The sequence below is a fragment of the Hylaeus volcanicus genome, chromosome 4, assembly GCF_026283585.1.
Source record: "Hylaeus volcanicus isolate JK05 chromosome 4, UHH_iyHylVolc1.0_haploid, whole genome shotgun sequence".
Lineage (NCBI taxonomy): Eukaryota > Metazoa > Arthropoda > Insecta > Hymenoptera > Colletidae > Hylaeus > Hylaeus volcanicus.
This window is the reverse complement of record NC_071979.1, coordinates 7,715,478-7,727,710: the sequence shown is the minus strand read 5'-3', so window position 1 is coordinate 7,727,710 and position 12,233 is coordinate 7,715,478. Positions and strand designations below refer to the sequence as shown.

The following is a 12,233-nucleotide window of genomic DNA, read 5'->3' as shown; positions in this document are numbered from 1 at the left end:
TAGAATTTCCAAAATCTCCAAAGCCACCCTCTCCTCTACCATCCCTCGCTAACGAACAGCAGCCTGCGGCGTCTAGAATGCCCAACATTCCACGGAGCACGGTTACCATTCGCCACGCAGAGATTACGTCCACCGAAGAGATTCGCGCGGAGTGAAAATGGACGACGAACGGTGATGTATGCCAGCAGCTGGTCGGAGGGTGGCGTTTTAATTGCGCAACTGCTAGCTGCGGGGCAGGTTTAATCGGCTCAGGACCGGCTCCTTTGTTCGTTCTACGTCGCGAGTTCCTGGCACCTCTCGCAGCTATACGAAATGGCTCGCGAGCAAGGAAAGCCGACGTCTCGCGATGCGAGCCACGTGGGTTCTAGGCCGTTGTTGCGACAGTAAACGTCGTGTCGCGTTTCAACGAACATGACAGCGACACGGCGAGATGCAATTTTCTCGCGGGCCGACGATGACGAAGTGGTTTATGCTGCGCGAGATCGCCTCTCGACGCCCAATTACTGTACCGATCTCTGCACGCGTCCGTGCACGTTCACCGCCGCGTCCTCTCCTGTTTGCATGATCTCTCAGACAGATCCTGCTACGGAGAAAGAAGCTATTCCAACGAGGGCGATTCTAGAACAGAATATTAACCGACGTCACTTTTGGAGTTTGTCAACGTTTAGCTGGGCTGCGGTTGAATGGAGTCAGGATGGATCGAGTTAGATAGCTTCGCGTTGTTCTAAATATTAACTCTTAAATGCCCTAAGTTTCAAATGTTATACAAGACTTTTAAATCGAATTGTGCACTTGCAATTTGTTCGTTTTTAATGTTTGCCTGTATATATGTTCTTTCGAACAAAATTGTCAAAATTGTTCAAATAATATATACATTGATATTTTGTTAAATTTAATTTGGAAAATCAGGCTTCCAAGGGTTAAAAAGAAGGCCCTAAACCTGGTCATCGAAAACATTTTAATAAAGCTTACTTATACTTTGAGAAACTAAACTAAACTTTAAAATATATATATCACATTTATTTTAGTCTAATATGAAACATTCTTGTCTAATTTTCCAGGAGACGAGTTTGCACCAGGTCAGTCCCTAGCGCTACTGTTCACCATCATCGAAATGGGCAAATTAGGTAAAACTACTCTCCGTGTTCCTATTGGAGCAGATACCAGTTTACGGTTTCAATTAGTACATAAAAGAGTTCCTTCTAGGTACCTTAATATCTTTAACATTAAGACCGACGCGTCTTCCGGTTTCTTATGCTGCCCAGGATGGACGCAAGCGACACAGACGAGTTATGGCTGCAATAAACGTGAGTTCCAACATTCAACGGACAGTCAAACAATTACTAACTATTAAAAATTGTTGTTCACTCGAGTAGACTAAAATTACGACGTTTCGTCTTAGATCAACTAGAAGACAACTTCTCTAAAATCCATTGAACGAGCAAACGATTTAAATTAATTTTAAACACGTTAGAATGTCTAACTATCCTTGCACAATCATCGTTTGAACCACGTCTCGAGCAATCAAATGAAAAGATTACGACTACATATGTAAGTCGAAAAGGAAAGAAGTTTATAGCTCTAATTCGAATTCGTACTTGAACCAGTGTAGGAATAGTAATCGCAACCATAAAATACTCACAGGTGATATCGTAAATAGGAGTTGAATGAATTCTACAATTTCATTGCGCAGCACGTGAAATATTTATTGGCTGTTAACGGTATGCGATGCTTAAACTATAACTTGCCTTAATTGGATTTCAGCTATCTGTCCAGCTCCCTGCTTGAACGGAGGAATATGCACTTCCCCCGGCAGGTGCACGTGTCCCAAAGGATTTACAGGCAGCCAGTGCCAGACAGGTAATGTCGACCGTGAATGCAAATCGATCCTAAATTATCATTTCCAATGCTAATCGCCGATACTGGGTACAACGTTGAAATAGGCACACCCATAGTTCGTTCTCTACATATCCCGTTGCCAAATTTCAGGCTTCTATTGCCAGTCTTCGTTAGACGCGACGATAAGTGAGTTATCAGTGTCATAAAATTGATAAGCGTAGTCTACACCTTGAACTTAACGAGAAACATCTGCAAAATGTCCCTTTTCGGATTGGCATGGTACTTTTATAGAAATATATTTCCATGGGTTTATTTACTGAATACTGTTACTTCTAAATCACAATTAAATTCAGTAATACAATTGTTATGTTTTCGAAATTCAATCTCTCCACACGTTTACTACTCGATAAGGTATTTAATTATTCAAAATTTAATTATTAATATTACGAAGCTTTGGAATCGATACTACTGTGATAAGGTATTTAATTATTCAAAATTTAATTATTAATATTACGAAGCTTTGGAAGTTCGTTTTTTTAATCGAACAAAATGATTCTGTGATTGCACGATGATGCTTTTCGCAACAATTTATTTAACTCGATGCGAAAAATAAAACGAATACTAAAAGAAATTTTAACATTGTAAAAGAACCTAAAAAGACAAGCATCACTCATTTTCAGTCTCCTGTAATCCTACACAGTTTCATAAAGATCAAGAGGATGTTACTTTTACGAAAAGAAGTATAGCTGATTTAAATTTTACCCTGCTTAGATGTTGGCATGAGAAAGAACGTAATATCCAATAAGAAATAACGAGGTAGGTCGCGGCGGGGCTTGCATGGCCGTCTCCATCGCCTGGTTTAAATCTCCACGATTTTTTTTTTGTGTGGGGTCACCTGAAATCGATAATGTATTCTAGGTTGGTAGGGAATGCTGGAGTATTATAAAAAACGTGTTCGATACGAGCACAATATAATTAAAGGCACGCCGACTGTTCTCGTATCTGCAATTTATTGAAGTGTGAGCATTTAACCCTTTGCACTAATCGTAAGAGTCATTTCATGTCATTTATTGTTGTATTAATTAAGCATATATGAATCTTCAGACATTCAGGGACAAATTTATGGCAAAAATCAAAATTTCATTCTATTCTATAGCATTTATTTACATCTTACTTTCTTACACAAATAGAACTTTCCCTACTCTTACAAATGCTCTTTGCACTTTTAGTGTATTCCAATAGATATTCCAAGCTAAGTCTTCTCGCCAATGACTTTCTTCGATATCCTTCACAGAATCTAATCGCTGTACTAAGCCTCTGAAAGTGACCTAATCTAGTATTCAAAAAGATCTAAAAGAAGTCGAGCGAGGTTCGGGAAATTGATGCAAATGACGAGCCAGCGTGCTGTTAAATCGTAAAATATCCTCGATCGATATTCCGGGTTAGGAGCCTAACGTCCTCGTGGTCGGGATCGTTAGACGTAATTAAATCGACTCAGACCGATTCGCGGCCCCGATAACATTGCGCGAATACCGAGTCAACTGGGCGTATTGTGGTGTCCAGCAACGGACTGCTTTCGATAGATTTACGAGCGATTTCATTATGCTATACGGACGTTCTAATTACGAGACCGAGGGCGAGCTGTGTCGGCGTGCCGGTTTCGGCCGGACGGAAAAATCCCTTCGTACGAGAAGTTTCGACACTCCCTCGGGAATTAACTTTACGATTGTCAGCTACGAGGGAACCAGTTCGTTCACGGATAATAACATCATCTATGATAATCAAGGGATTGTCACGGGTAACTTGCGCTAACAGAGAGTTATTAAAGTTCGTGGTGTAGAAATGAGTTACCAGCGAAAAAGGCCAAATCGTGATGTTCGTTACAAAAGTGGTACGAGTGAATGTTTTTTTTTTTTTTAAATCGAGCTCGCAAAATGTGCGGATCCCGTATGTGTTATGCGTGTCCTAGATCCCTTAACACGAATAAACAAAAAACTACTAAAGTTACCCCTACGCGAATTAATACATCCTGAGTAACCATACAACAATTATTTGCAACAAGCGTCTAGTATCAAAATAGAAACAAGTTTCTCAATTTCCCCTGTATCCCATACATTTTCTCGTATTAATCAAGGAACCAGTTACTTGAAATGGTAGCAGTTATCCTTCCACTTTCGTGCTTATTCTCGATCAGACACCGACTTGATAACTAATTTAAATTTCCATAATTTATTCATTCGAATCCTCGAACGTACCTTGTCGAATTAAACGGAAGCCAATCCGTTGAGAATTTTCGCAACGCCTTCGACCGGAAACCGACAGATTTCACGATGGATCAGTCGCCGCGGCCGGCAGCTGTCGCGTTTACGCGATTCATTTTTAACGAAATTAACATAACTTGTCCACCAACGTTACAGACGTCGACGAGTGCGTGACAGAGAAGCCCTGCGATCAGCTATGCAGAAACCTACCCGGGACCTACGAATGCCACTGCAGGCCCGGTTTTCAACTTCAGAAAGATCGTCAGTCGTGCAGAAAAAATGGTGAATTGTCCAAATTTATTTTTTAAATCATTTTATGAAATGAAGAACGACTCCGATGCCTTTTTCAATAATAACATTCGGAAAGAGTTAAATTTTATTTTTTTCTAGACACGGACGACATTGCGTTTGAAGCTCGAGATTTGGAGAAAGATTTCCACGAGTCGACGACGACGACTACGAGACGTCCGTCAATTTCTTCGCACGGTTCGTACGCATTAAAATCGTGCACGTTAAATTCGTACAGGTTGAAATGAAAGAATTCTGTTTGCAGATACGGAGAACGAGGTGTCCGATGGTGACCTCGATCAGGACTACGAGATTATTCTGAAAAGGCTAACCAAGCTCGAAAAGGTACGTCGCATGTTGTTTGACTTGTAAGTCGTAAAGAAGAGATATGTTTGATTTGCATGCTGCTAGAAATGCGAGTACTAGAGAATTATAAACTTTTCTCCTGCTTTATTTCAAATTTTTAATTAAGAAGTCGTATGTAAAGAAACTAAACGGAACTAAATTAATTAAAAACAATTGTTCGACATATGTACGAGACGAATTAAATATTTATGCTAATAAAATATCTGCATAATTAAATAGCAACGGGAATATATAATTTTCTTTTTTTAGCAATTTGCAAGAGGAAGAAAGAGAGACACGGAAACCACAGAAATGAGTAACAAGGTTGCATCGGTTATGGAAAGTATCAATGTGATGAAGAGGACTGTTGAAAATGTCGTAAGTACTCGATACATAATTTCCTGTAATTACGATACAGTTTTCCTGTAATAATAAGTGGAATACATAATTTACATTACTGATTCTAAAACGTTATTGTTTTTAGCAACACATGCAACAGGAAATATATGAAATGCGAGGAAAACTGAGGGAGTACGAGTTGGAGACGAGGAGAATGCAGCACTTAACAAATCGAGTGATGGAATTGGAAAATCGTTTGAGATTACGTTGCAGAACAGCGATTCCAATCAGCAACGGTGCATTAAATTTTTAATATAGTTGTAACGAAGGGAAAGAGTATCAAATATTTTGGGCATTGCCCGTAGATATAATATTTATGTAGGAAAATTTGTTACAAAAAACGATCATACTATCACTGCCATTTATTTAGCTTTCGCGACAACGATGCGTCGGATTTGTAATAGAATTGTAACTTAAATATTCTTTGTGATCATTTTGTACTCAGCTTTGTAATAAAACAAAAAGTAAATTTCAACGATCCTTGTTGATTCACGTTCTGCAGACAATTTAGGCACTTTATACTTTAAAGTATAGCAACATTCAAGGTTCATTTTTCATAGAATCTTAATTGCTATCGAGCGATTATCAACATTATTCGAAAGCGTTCTGCAGTTAATAATCACGAAAATTAAAAAATTATTTATTTGTAGTAAATAGCGCCAGATAATTAAATTTTGATACCCGTGGCTTCATCTATTGGTTTGTTCCCAAAGCTCGTGCATTCTGTATTCCTGTTATTGTTATCAGGCGCGAGCTTCGGGATTAATCCAATAGATATCGCCACGGGTACCAAAATAATGATTTTCGTAATAAAAGATATGTTTGGCCTGCTGTATTGTTTTTAAACGATAGCAAACTATAAATTAGTAATTCTTTTTATGTTGTATGTGACAGTAAAGTCGGGTAAAATAACAAATTAACTGTTCTAGCACTGCTACAGCTCCTCCACGTGTTTAAATAGGGCTCTGGGTAAGTCATATTATGAAACCACACCAATCGTCTGATTATATTATTAAATATAAAAGAAGTATGTTTATAACAGAAACTGCAAATACATTTCTTATTTTATATTAATTTCTTGCAGTTAATATACCTTCAATTTCCCATCTTTGTATCCTAACCTTGATGTCTATCAAGAAATATTTTCATTGTTAACCAAATGGCAAACACATCTTCAATGTTGTCGATAGATCAATACCATGACATTTGCCCTAAAGATATCACTAACAATTGTACAAATATAACTGTCCCTAATAATGGAAATAGTAATGATTCAAGAACATTGGAGGATTTACAATGTTTTGTTTGCGATGCAAAAATTCAGGGACGTCGTTATGCATTGGCTACATGTAGAACGCAAACATCAAGATCTAGAGTAATAGAAAAGCTTGGTGAATTAGTTGGCGATAGGTAATATCGTACCATGTTATCTGTAGAAGGTGAAACATTGAATTTTATATTATTGTTTTAAGTGGAATAGCAATCTTTCTTTTATAATAGATATATGGTAGTAATATCAGAAGATGATATAATTTGTCGAAGTTGTGCCAACCTTATTAACACGCTTGATAGACTAGAAGTTGAAGCATATAGCTTGCGTGATAATGTCCTGCGGTTCTTGGAACTCAAGTATTCCTTAGAAAAAGGAGAACTTCTTGGCAATAATGAAAAGCAAAAACGTTCACAGCCACCACAAATCACAAAATGTACTAATCAAACCATAACTAGCTGTCAGGGTAAAGAAAGGGATGTTATTTTATCGTCCCATGTTACTGAAAAATCCAAACATAAAAAAAATGTTTGGTTGCAATGTGATAAGTGTCAATACACTACACCTCGTAACTCATTTATGGTACATCATGTTAGAGACCACAGTAAACAGAAAATATTCTGCGACAAGTGTGGTATCCAGTTTCTTGGGAGTCAGCAAGAATCCCATAATTGTAATTTGACTGACCATCTAGATAATCAAGATAGAGTTCAAGATGAGCAAGCAGGTTCTTTAAATTTCACCTTTTTTTATCTCTGAAATTGTTTGCTTGTTTGCATAACCATATTACAAACATTTTACAGACACATCTATGAAAGATGTTAGTCAAACTATAATGAATATTCCAATTTTGGAAAAACCAATGGAACAAAATGTACCAATTATGACTATTGAAACATATACAGAATCACACATTCCAAACCATAATGAAACTATACCTATAATAAGATTATCGAATTCAGATAACTTGCCTATGCAGAATATTTTAACTTCTGGTAAGGAGTTCAATGCTCAAAGTAGCATTTTATTGGAAAGTATTATTTATTGTATAAATATTTTTAAATTATAGACAATCCTTCTGCGACTAATCAGCCAATATATATACGCGTTTTACAACCTATAGAAATCAATGAAACCCCAGTACATTCCGCAATGATGGCTGTATCAAATTCTGATGCAGATCTAGCGATAAAACTTAAAGACAGCTCAGGAAAACAAATTTTAACATTGACAGAAGATGGAAATTTGGAAATGACAGATGTTACCTGCTGGAATGACTTATAAACGTCAGACGTGATTTACGCATATATTATTGAATTAGACAAAGTTCCTATTTACTGATTTTTATTAGTACACCAAGTAACAGTTATTTGCATTTACAGTTACTTATGTATACACTTTTCCTTGATTTAAACAAAGTCTGTACCAATTCTTGGCATTCCTCGTTGTGTTTCTTTAATTAAAGTTATAATGCCGAATACTGGTACAGCTTGTTTTTACATTTGAAATCGTTTTATCGAATTATTCTTGTAACAATTTTAACTCTTAATTTGTTGTTCAGTTCCATCATAGATGTAGCGTTTATAACTTGCGTTCACCTCCTGTCGTCGTTTTCCAGTGTTTAGCCTCAACCTAGAAATGGTTAAAGTTTCATTTAGTATGCCGTACGTTTACTTTTGTACCATTAATTGTAGTTTTATTTAAGATTGTATTGTAATTACCGAATAATGAGCTGCCAATGTTTGCTAAACCGTTGCCTATGCTGCTGGCGACACTACCAGCGTCTTGTACCCCATTTGATACCGCTTGCCCGAAATTTCCTGCAGCATTACCTATGCCGTTACCGATATCATTGATAACGTTGTCGCCGATGCTAATTGCGTTATCCAGAGCACCTCCAACGCCGTTTATAATATTGTCTATCATGTCACGGTTGTTATCTGATACATCATCGGTAAGAATACCGGCGTCATGTCTGACATCATCAGCTATCTGCTTTGCTTGATTCACTAACGATTTCTGGTTAGATGGATCGAATATGTCGCTCGCGGCTTGTTTAGCGTCTTGCAGAGCTTGCTGACCGCTTTGTTTCAAGCCGTTTGCTATGTCGAGGACTATCTTGCCGGTAACATTCGTAGCGTTGGAAGTGTTATTCCTCAACAAATCTACCGTAGTGCCTAATTGATTGGCTGCAATCTTCCTGAGACCATCGAACATATCCCTTGTGTTGTTGTAAGCTGCTTGAGTTCTGTTGGCAAAATCGTTTACCCCTCCTCGCGTGAGGTTGCTCATACCATCGACGATCTGGCGGGCATCTTTAGCGACATTGCTTAACGTATTATTGATTTTGCTTCCCACGTTGTCCAAAATGTTCAAAATATTATTGGTGATATTGCCTACTTGTTGCTCGATGGAGTTCTTGACATCGTCACCTACGCTGTTGAATTTTTTGATACGGTCCACAAACGATTCCAACGATGCTTTCGTTGCGTTCCTGATGGCGTTCAATACTTGAAAAGCGTTGCTCTGGGCATTCTGTACTCGACGTTCGATTTCCTGTGTGACGTTATGGAAGACAGCGCTGCCATTGTTCCTAAGGTCGTCCATTTGGTGTTTTACATTGTCCAAGACATGCTTCGTTGTGTTTGTAATGTTTTCTAATGTATTTCCAACCGCGTGACTTATTCCACTCGTTGCATTGGACACTTGGTTGGTGACGTTTTGGAATCGGTGGCGTATGGCCGCGTTGGTGTTGTTCAAAGCACGAATAACACCGTTGGCGATCTGCGACAAATGATTCAGCCCGTTTTGTGTAGCATTGTCAAAGTTGTTTCCAAGTTGGTTCCTGATCTCGCGAGCTACCTGGTCAATATTGCCCAGCGTAGAGTTTACACCTTGCGACACACCTTTTGAGATATTGAGAGCGTCATTTTCGAATCCTTTGATGCCTTGGTTCACGTCCTTTGAGACATCATTGAAAACTTTCTGGGCATTGTTGTTGGCATTTTTCAACGCATCTAGCGTATGATTTAAAGCAGTTGCGGCATCCTGGTTCAGATTGTGTCCCATATTCGTGGCATTCTTCAAAGCATTACTCAGTCCGTTCGTTACATTGTTGGCTATCTGCAGGAAGCGTGCTTCGGTTTCGTTTCTTGCTTGAGAAATTGCTTTTCCTAATCTTACAGACTGGTTCTTCCATGCTTTACCAAGACTATCCTCGAGTTGTTCCAATCGGTCGGTCACGTTCTTGCGGACCTCAGAGGACACGTTCCTAAGCGACGAGATATTTGCTCTCAAATCGCCAATGACATGCTGTGCCTGCTTTCTAGCATTGTTCAATCTGCCTGCCACGGCGTTGCTCATGTACTTGAAGATCGCGTCGGTGTTGTTACCAGCTTCCTGAAGAGCGTGTCCCAATACACTAGCCGCGTTAGCGAGAAAATCGCTAGCGTTGCCTCGAAGTTTCTGGGCACTTTCCAGACCGTCGTGCAAGATCGTCGAAGATTCATTCGCGATGTTTGACAACCCATTTTCCATCATATGCTGGGCAGAGTCTACTAAACCCTGCATACCCTTCACAACGTTGGAAACGTTCTTGGCGACATCGCCGATGTCCAAGCTGCCGTTATTTGAAGCTGAAAATCCAGGAACCGAAATGCTCCCGGACAGCTAACAGGGTTGATAATTAGTTTATATTTGTGATTGTAGAGTAGTTGAAGATCATTTTCCCTCGTGTTTGATGTTAACGAGTAGAAAAGACGAATACTCAGGAATGTGTGTTTTGATTCGGATTACTACGCAACTTATATATCTGCTTGGAACGTTACGTGTAACAACTGTGTCAATAAAGTTCTTTGCGGTAGTGATGAAATAAATGTTAAATAACGTGGACCGGTGAAATCAGTAAGTTGAATCCGTAAGGACATCGTATAATAATCTATTTGCTACGTTAATTCGGTGGAACAGTTGTTTAGATAAACTGGTATCCGGTCAAGGGTAAACATAATTTTCTTTTGTGATTTGAATTACAATTTATGTGGAATAAACAATGGATGAAAAGTCGTTCGTATTTTATACGTTGTTTGACATTTTTATTTAGATAATAATTTTGTTTGTTTGTTTCTGTTTTAACTCTTTGTCCTTCAAGCGGACCAGCGAATCGAGACTTTTATGCGAGTAGATTTGTTGTAAGAGGAAATATGCAGAAGTCACGAAGATCAATTTTTTGTTTTAAATGGAACTACTATCATCATTTAATTGCGAATAAAATTTTATACTTCTTGTCACTCAATTGTTTGTACCATTATTAAATATTTCAGAATTAATTTCGTGTACGTGTAAGAATTTAAAGTTTGTACTTACTTGAATTGGTCCATTGTCAGCTACTGGTAAAGCCTGTATTGAATAAATGCATTAAAACCAATATTTTAAAAAATCTATTTGAAAGCATAAGATTTCTATGTATTATATAATAGCCTTGTTTTTTAAACTTTTAAATTATCTTGTGGTTTCCCGGTATTTTCACTCAAATGAATTTCATTAGCGCCTCTATCGGGAGAACGCCCAGGTTTGTCCTCGTATAGTTACTTTTACCAGCCTAGTCTATACGTTACCATAATGTCGGTAATCTGTCAGTCGGTAACTTAGCAGTAAAAACAGGAACTATTCGAGGACAAACTTGAGCATGTTTCCGCTAGATGGCGATACAAATTCCCTCGGAAAATTTGAATATCTTTTTTTAAATTGAAGTTCATTAGAAGCATTTGTAGATACTATCAAGTAGTTTAAGAGTCTTTTTTCGTACAATGTAGTACAATTAATCAATTTATTTTTCACTAGCGACCTATCCCGGCTTCGCTTGTGAGCAGTTTCTAATTTTCTACTGGAAGTTTTTTTTTTCTAATACAGTTCTTATAGACGACATTAGTCATTTTTTCTCTTAATAAAGAAAAATTGAAACATTAAGTAAAATATATTTTTGCGAAAAAGGATAATAAATATCATTAAAATTTGTATTAAGTATTGAATAATGAAAGTTGAACATACCAAAACAGTAGTAGCACCAAGGATGGCGATAATTTGGAAGTACTTGAAGATCATTTTCGCTCGTGTTTGATGTTAACGAGTGGAAAAGACGAATACTCAGGAGTGTGTGCTTTGATTCGGATTTCTTCGCAACTTATATATCTGCTTGGAACATTACGTGTAACAACTGTGTCAATAAAACGCGAATTTGTTACATTACAGGGAGGAGTATCAAAAGCGATCAAATAGCGTTCATGAAATAATATTTGCTCATTATTGCAGTCCACAGATTATTCAACCTGTTATCTAATTCAAATAACTCATTAATATTTTCGCTTGAAAAATAACCAACGTAAACGCTACATAGTAATAAATGATAATACATCGTAAAAGGTGTATCTAATCACGTAAAATCCACATCAGATTTTTAAATCCCAGTAGTGTGTAAAATGATAGTTTCAACTCTTAAAAATAATATTAAAGGTCCCATTTTAACAATAGTTAAGAAAATTATATAAAAATTATCCTGATATTAGTTTGTAACGTATTAGACATTTCAAATTTTAATAATCGTAACTTCTTTATAGAACAATTTTATAACTATATTAGGAAAGAAAGGATAAGAATTAATTTTTGCTTAGAAATTTATTCATTAACATGTAACGGTAAAATGTAATGAAATGTAATGAAATGTAATAACACGTAACCCAATTAAATTTTAAATTAAATATCTTTATTTGTGAGAAACTGTAATAAATAAATAAATAAATAAAACATTCTGGGGGATTTTAAATAAAATTTAGGGG

General features: G+C 37.3%; 3 protein-coding genes across 3 annotated transcripts; 2 read left to right on the top strand and 1 right to left on the bottom strand.

Annotated features, from left to right (window-relative positions):
• The first annotated feature begins 312 nt into the window (after window positions 1-312).
• On the top strand, window positions 313-5,497 carry LOC128875149 (uncharacterized). Its single transcript, XM_054120520.1, has 9 exons — window positions 313-383; window positions 1,062-1,127; window positions 1,207-1,307; window positions 1,765-1,860; window positions 4,257-4,382; window positions 4,491-4,586; window positions 4,654-4,733; window positions 5,004-5,111; window positions 5,218-5,497. Exons 1-9 carry the CDS (start codon window positions 313-315, stop codon window positions 5,383-5,385), a joined length of 912 nt encoding a protein of 303 aa, XP_053976495.1. The 3' UTR covers window positions 5,386-5,497.
• A 426-nt stretch (window positions 5,498-5,923) lies between these two features.
• On the top strand, window positions 5,924-7,689 carry LOC128874876 (uncharacterized). The gene is made up of 5 exons (XM_054120002.1): window positions 5,924-6,101; window positions 6,217-6,542; window positions 6,633-7,129; window positions 7,206-7,397; window positions 7,472-7,689. Exons 2-5 carry the CDS (start codon window positions 6,292-6,294, stop codon window positions 7,684-7,686), a joined length of 1,155 nt encoding a protein of 384 aa, XP_053975977.1. The 5' UTR covers window positions 5,924-6,101; window positions 6,217-6,291; the 3' UTR covers window positions 7,687-7,689.
• An 11-nt stretch (window positions 7,690-7,700) lies between these two features.
• LOC128874874 (putative uncharacterized protein DDB_G0282133) lies at window positions 7,701-12,142 on the bottom strand. The gene is made up of 4 exons (XM_054119998.1): window positions 11,449-12,142; window positions 10,765-10,797; window positions 8,124-10,071; window positions 7,701-8,034 (listed from the first exon to the last, which is right to left on the bottom strand). Exons 1-4 carry the CDS (start codon window positions 11,500-11,502, stop codon window positions 8,030-8,032), a joined length of 2,040 nt encoding a protein of 679 aa, XP_053975973.1. The 5' UTR covers window positions 11,503-12,142; the 3' UTR covers window positions 7,701-8,029.
• Window positions 12,143-12,233: the final 91 nt, after the last annotated feature.

What these genes read in the sequence shown, in the direction of transcription:
- LOC128874876 (XM_054120002.1), top strand. Translation starts at nt 6,292, where the DNA reads ATGGCAAACACATCTTCAATGTTGTCGATAGATCAATACCATGACATT. An exon ending in AGTTCAAGATGAGCAAGCAG is followed by an intron (nt 7,130 to 7,205) that starts GTTCTTTAAATT and finishes AACATTTTACAG; the next exon opens with ACACATCTATGAAAGATGTT. An exon ending in GCAGAATATTTTAACTTCTG is followed by an intron (nt 7,398 to 7,471) that starts GTAAGGAGTTCA and finishes TTTAAATTATAG; the next exon opens with ACAATCCTTCTGCGACTAAT.
- LOC128875149 (XM_054120520.1), top strand. Translation starts at nt 313, where the DNA reads ATGGCTCGCGAGCAAGGAAAGCCGACGTCTCGCGATGCGAGCCACGTG. An exon ending in AGGCAGCCAGTGCCAGACAG is followed by an intron (nt 1,861 to 4,256) that starts GTAATGTCGACC and finishes CCAACGTTACAG; the next exon opens with ACGTCGACGAGTGCGTGACA. An exon ending in TCCGTCAATTTCTTCGCACG is followed by an intron (nt 4,587 to 4,653) that starts GTTCGTACGCAT and finishes TTCTGTTTGCAG; the next exon opens with ATACGGAGAACGAGGTGTCC.
- LOC128874874 (XM_054119998.1), bottom strand. Translation starts at nt 11,502, where the DNA reads ATGATCTTCAAGTACTTCCAAATTATCGCCATCCTTGGTGCTACTACT. An exon ending in TTGGTGCTACTACTGTTTTG is followed by an intron (nt 10,798 to 11,448) that starts GTATGTTCAACT and finishes TATTCAATACAG; the next exon opens with GCTTTACCAGTAGCTGACAA. An exon ending in CTGACAATGGACCAATTCAA is followed by an intron (nt 10,072 to 10,764) that starts GTAAGTACAAAC and finishes CAACCCTGTTAG; the next exon opens with CTGTCCGGGAGCATTTCGGT.